General features: G+C 60.6%; 1 protein-coding gene across 1 annotated transcript in view; it reads right to left on the bottom strand.

The window, feature by feature from the left end:
• Positions 1–2,794, bottom strand: part of LOC104520941 (semaphorin-3G) — a gene marked incomplete at both ends in the record, with an annotated part of 5,337 nt that extends 2,543 nt beyond the window's left edge. Inside the window, 3 exons of the mRNA XM_010162772.1 lie at positions 331–451; positions 1,550–1,612; positions 2,634–2,794. Of these exons, the coding sequence (XP_010161074.1) occupies positions 331–451; positions 1,550–1,612; positions 2,634–2,794 (345 nt within the window). The remainder of the gene's footprint in view (positions 1–330; positions 452–1,549; positions 1,613–2,633) is intronic.
• Between the last annotated feature and the right edge of the window lie 3,333 nt (positions 2,795–6,127).

Genomic DNA, 6,127 nt, shown 5'->3' with positions numbered 1-6,127 from the left:
GGGGGCTCGGTGCTTCACCCACTCCCAGCTCCCTGCCCCTGGCTGGGGCCCCACAACAATGGGTGAGTCCCAGCCCTGACTCCCTGGGCTGCACCCAGGCTCTGCCTTCACCCCAGTGCCAGGGGTGCGAGATGGCAGCTTGCACCCACCGGCAGGGCTTGTGTGGTCTTCATCTGGGTGGACCACAGCCCATTGCAAATGGATGAGGCTTTTTACTGGTCCTCCTGCTGCTGAGAGCATCCCTGGGAGAACCACGCGTGATCCAGCCAGCACCTGGCCATCTCCTGCCCACACACAGCCCACACCAGCCAGGGGAGCAAGGTCACCCACCCAGCAAGCTCCCAGCAGCAGCTCCTACACCCAGCCCAAACCCTTGGGGACCTTCCTCTTCCTGGCGCCCAGGACGTGACCAGATGCAGGGATGTCCTTCCCTGTCGTGATCCTGCTCACACTGGGGATGAAACAAAAGGAGGAAACGCGGAGACGGAGACGGATACCCACGAGCATCCTCAGCTGCCTCCAGGACAGCCCCGATCACTGCTGCCCCCAGGACAGCCCCGATCATGCTGCCTGGGACTGTCCCCTTCTACTAAGGACCAGTAGCAGTGACACCCCCGAGGCCACAGACCTGCCACCTCTGACCTTGCACAGTCTCTCCTGGCAATCCCCACTGGAAAAGGCTTTCGACCTTCTCCCACTCAGGCATCACCACTGTTAGCTCAGCAGCTCCCCAGCCAGCACCAGCCCTGCCTGACCCCCATCATCCCCCCCGGCGGGATGCGAGGCCCCTCGTCTGCTGGGAACACCGTCACCGAGCTGCCCCGGGGGTTCCCAGCCTCCCCGCTGTTTATTTTCCCTTTGCAAAGAGCCTCTAAAATAGCAAGTTTAAAAAAATATATATGTTCAAGAATAATAAAAAATCGAGCCTGCCCTGGCTTGGATCTGTCGGTGAGAGCTGGTAAAATAAACACACAGAGCAGGACAGGGGCTCCGGGGAGTAATTAGTCTGGAGCAGGGGAGCCTTGGGGACCTTCTCCCTGTTTTATATCGGGGCAGGGGGGTGCAAAGAGAGGTAAGGTTTGAGGAGCGAGGTCACTGAACCTGACAGAGCTGCACATTTCCCACCACGGGGGCAGCCAGGATGGGCCAGAGCACGTCAGTGGGGTCTGGAGCACAGCATGGGGCCAACCTTTCGGTTCCTCCCAGCTGGGGTCTCCAAGCCCGGCTATCGCTGCCCACTCAGTGCAGCCACGTTTGGGGTACGCTGGCCACCACTCTGCGGTCACGGGGCTCAGCAGAGCCCAGAGATGAGATTTCCAGAGCCTGGTGCGAGTGTCTGACGTGGCTCAGCTTGGTCACCAACTCCCTGCCTCAGTTTCCCTTGTGCACCAGGACAGTCCCTTGCTCTGCCCCAGCACTAACTGGCCCATGAGCCCCATGGGGCCATCTCCGGCAGGATGACATGGCACAGCCTCAGTGCCAGGGGAGCCAGCTGGCACAAGGGGACCCCCCACAGCTCAGGGCAGAACACTTATGGGGGGAGACTCACCCCTGGGTCCTTCCCCTTCTGAAAACACTCCTCTGTTTGCCCAGGGAGGGGTGGCCAGTAGATCTGAAACACAAAGGACCAGTTGGAGGGACCCAGCCTTGCAAATACACATCCCCAGGCTGCCAGCGGCATGGTGATGGAGAAAGGGACCAGGAGAGGGACCAACAGCTCCCCAGAGCCCACCCAGCCCAGGGCTCCCACCCTGTGACCCAGAGCAGGACCCTTCCTCCTGGGGAGATGCACCCCAGTGGTCAGATCCAGGCTGGATTTGGGTGGTCACACTGGGGATGGCCGGAGCTGGCCTGGATGGGGGTGGACTTGTGGGTGGCGTGGGGAAAGGGTGCTGGGGGACAGCAGGAAACGGTGGAGCCCAAGACCCCCAGCAGCCTTCAGCGGCTCTCGGACCAAGGGCAGCTTGGGTACACAAGCCCCTGACCCCGTCGTGGTGACCCAGCACACAGAGGGGCACTTCATTTCCTTCTCTGCTTTCTTCAGCTAGAAATGGCCCAGAGCCACGTTTGAAAAACAAGAAGTCAAAGTGGAGAGGGTGAAGGAGGAGGGGAACCACCGCTCAGCATTGTCACCCTGGTCTGTCACCTCTCCCACCAAGGAGCCAGGAGAGGTCTGGGGGCTTTGCCAGCTGAGCCCTGGCACAGCTCGTTGCAATGATGGATGCTTTCAGCTCCTTGTCTCTGCAGGCGTTCAGCTGTGTGTTCGGGCTGTGAAGGGGATGCCTGGGTGGGGATGGGGAGCACTCACTCTCCCGTTGGCAGCTTTTTAGGAGAGCAGAGTGCGAGACCCCACTCAGCACCCAGGACTTGCAGGTGGGCTGTGCCACTGGGTCCAGCCATGACTAATTGCTGGCTAATTGCCCGGCAGCCACCATGGCCAGCCCTCCCTTGCCACGTAGCACATGTTTTCAGATGCATTTCAAGACACTTGGGTGGGGACATCCCCAGGGCAGGTCTTGCTCAGGGTGGCTTTGCCTGGCTCAGTCAGGCACCATCTGCTCAGAGGGGCGAGGGGTGCAGAGGGGCCAGGGTGGGGATGGAGACCTCGGGGTGCTCATCAGGACCAGACTCACCTCCTTGGCGTCCGCACTGGCCCTGTCCAGGAGCAGGGAGTAGAGCACATCCTTCCCCCCGATGAAGAGCCGGTCACGGTACTCATCCAGGTAGAGGGAGCGGAAGCCCAGGAAGCCTTGGTGGCCAAAGAAGAGGACGGAGCGGTTGGTGCCCAAAAGCTCTGCCAGGGAGGGAGGGAAACATCAGAAGCAGCTATCCCAGCCCCAGAGAGCCCCAGGGCACTGTAAGCACCACTCACCCCCACGGGCATGAGCCCTCGCCTTGAGCCTGGGGGACGTCCTGCTCCCCAGCAGCCCCCACCATGTCCCTCCATTTGCTGCACATGCTGGTATCCCTCAGACACCATCCCACAGCCCACCAAGCTGGGACAACACAGCCCCATGGCCCTGAGCTGTCAGCCAGTGTGAGGACAGGAGGGAAAAGCTATGGGTAAGGTCCCACAGCTAATTGCCCCCCCACACCCCCGGGAGCCCCCCCAGGCTGGGCCCAGACATCAGAGGATGCTGTGTCCAAGGGGCATCATGGGAATTTAAAACAGAGAGGGGTGCTGTGCGGGCTCCCAGCCTGCAAACGCCCTTCACACCTGCTTGGGAAATGTGAAAGGACACTTGGACCCCACCCTGGTGGTGGCATCAAGGGGTCCTGGCTGTTTCAGGGGGTGACTGGAAGGCTGCAATGGGTGCAGAGGCCGGAGGGTCCCTCTGAGTTGCTGCTTCTGAGTACCACGGAGCCATCCCAGGGCCAGCAGAAGAGCTGCTCCCAGCCACTGCGGGCAGCAGCATCCATCTCCATCCCTTCCCGAGGAGTGGGCATGCGGGTCTCACCCAGACCAGGGTGCTGCTCTCCCTCTCAGCCAAGGGCAAAGCCAGGGAGCCAGCGGGCAGCAGAGTCCCAAGCAAGTTTGTCCCCAGCAAGTTTCAGCTGAAGCAGCCCAGGCTCGCACTGTGCCCGTGCTGCAGTGAGCCGGGGTGCACCAAAGCCTGGTGACGCCCATGGCTGCTGTCAGCTCCAGGCTGAGCTCACACAGAGCCCAGGAGGGTGGTGAGAGCGGACATGGGGTGGGCAGAAAGAGGGTCCTGCACCCCCGGGTGCCAGCCAGAGACACAATAGCAGGCACGCAGCCAGTGCCATGGGGAAACCGGTGCACAAAGCCCACTGCCACCAGACCTCACTGTCGGGGAGGCTTCCTCCCCACCACGGCATGGGGACAGCACTCGGGGAGTGGTACCAGTACAGGGACACTGCATCCCACCAGTACAGGGACACTGCATCCCTGGGATGCACATCACCTCTTGGAACCCCTGAAAGCCCAAAACAACAAGGTCTGATGTTCAAGGCTCCCAAAGTAGGTCCAAGCCTGAATCCCGTGAGATGCCAAGGGGACCCTCACAGTGACACTGCCACAGGGGCAGTGGCACAACTGGCTCCTGGTAGGAAATGACTTTCGGGGTCAGCAAGCCAAAAACCCTGGCTCGGTGGTGCCCACCCAGCTGCCACAGAGGGAGAGGGCAAGAGGGAGCAGCTCAGCTTCACCAGGCTCTGAAACCCCATCCCAGTGACCGCCTGACCCCAGGCCAGGCCACTGCAAGCACTGGGCGGAGGAGGAGGAAGACAAAGTGTCATTGATAAGTGCAGCCATGTCCCCAGACACCCTGGGCAGGGGAAGGCTGCCAGACGCCACTGCTGACCCCAGGGAGATCCCCAGCCCGAACAGCCCTCACGCATGTCCCCATGGGACAGAAGATAATGCTGGGATAAGCCCAGCTGCCAGCAGCCCAGGACACTGGGGTACCAAGCCCTGCTCTTGCTGGGGGAACATTTGTCACCTCCAGCGAGGAGGTGGCCAGCAGCACAATGCCCCCATCCTGGTGGGAAATGCTTCTTCTGGGACCTGCAAGGGAGACAGGATCCACCCCCCGGGGGGACAGGGCCACCTCCACCCCATCACACACGGCTCCCATCCCTGCCAAGTCACTCAAGGGCAGTCCCAGTGCCCTAACTGGTGATGCTGGTGGCATGGAGGCATACAGCTCAGCAGCTCTATCCTCACCAGGAAGACCCCTGTGCCTGCAATCAGAGCTGGCACCAGGGGCCTCTCCAGCCCCCATCTCTCCTTCTCCCTGTGCCCTTCCAGCATCTCAGATCCTCTCATATCACCAGGCCCAGCCCGGGAAACGCTGTCGTCTCCTTCTATTCTTGCCCTGCAATAATATTTTCCCAGCTCAGAATAACATTGGCAAAGTCTTTGGGCTCCTTTCATTGCTCCGGGCGAGGCTTCCCCCTCTCCCCCAGCCTGACAAATTCTTCCTGTGCCTTGGGTTACACCAACTCGGGGCACCTTCCCTGGCTTCATCTCCCCAGGGAGCAGCACTCTGCCATGCTCCATCCATCCCCAGCACCCCTTTACCCTCAGAGTGGGGGTCCCAGAGAAGCCACCCCACAAGCAGAGCTGCAGCAGGACGGGGGTCCCTTGGTGGGGCCAGTGGTGAGCTCGGAGGGCACCGGGCTGTGCTGTGATGCTCCTGGGGCACACAGCAGCAAAATGCTCTTTCCCCTCTTGCACGAGCCACTGCTGGAAGTCACAGCAGAAGGAAAAGTGACTTGAAAAGCAGCTTGAAGTGAGAGGGAGAGCTGAGGACATGACGCCTTCCCCTGTGGCCCCCCCAAACCTCACCCCACAGCCAGAGCCACCAGCCACGCACAGCCCAAGCCAAGGAGTTAAGCATGAGCAGCTTCAGCTCGCCCCGGTTTTCACTTTAGAGCCTTCTAATGGTTTTAATTGAAATTTTCTTTTTCTTTTTCTGCCCCCCAGGGAGAAGGCGGTGGCAGAATTTGTTTCATGGGAAGTTTCAGTTTTCTGTTTCCAATTTGGAAGAGGAACAGAATAATCAGCTTAAGAAGGAAAAAAAAAAAGCTTCAAAAGGTTGTTGGCTCCCCGTGGGAGGCCAAGGAGCCCACCCGGCCCCGGGGAGCCCCTGGTACCTGGGCAATGGCATGGCTGGACATCGGGCTGGAGAGGATCAGATGCTGACCTGAGCCCTAGGGCCAAGCTCTGCAGTACCCCAAAACCCCAGCCCTGCTGCCAAGCCCAACCTGAGGGCACTGATCCCAGCACAGGGCAGAGCCGGGAGCCATCCCAGGGTCAGCTGGGCCACTGTGTGCCTCAGTTTCCCCCTTTCAACAGCGAGGGAGCCCCTGGGGCCACCTGCTCTGCCCCAGGACAGAGCCAGGGACCCAGCCAGCCAGTGCCCCAGGGCCAGTGGGGACTCCCAACCTGGGCAACACAAGGGCAGATGGGGGACCCTGGCACAGGGACACGCTCCACAGCTCCCGGGGCTCTCCAAGAGCTGGGCTGCCCCACATCTTTCCTCTCCTTGGGCAGAGGGAAGACATGCATCATGCAGTTTATTTTATTTTCATTTTTCTCGAGCAGGTTCATTGCTTTTAGGCAAGAAGGAGGAGATCGAGGTGCTCTGGACTCCTCTGCCAAGCT

Source organism: Antrostomus carolinensis, unplaced genomic scaffold, assembly GCF_000700745.2.
Source record: "Antrostomus carolinensis isolate BGI_N321 unplaced genomic scaffold, ASM70074v2 scaffold25972, whole genome shotgun sequence".
NCBI classification, from domain to species: domain Eukaryota; kingdom Metazoa; phylum Chordata; class Aves; order Caprimulgiformes; family Caprimulgidae; genus Antrostomus; species Antrostomus carolinensis.
The sequence above is the reverse complement of the archived record's forward strand: the minus strand, read 5'-3'. Positions and strand labels throughout refer to the sequence as shown.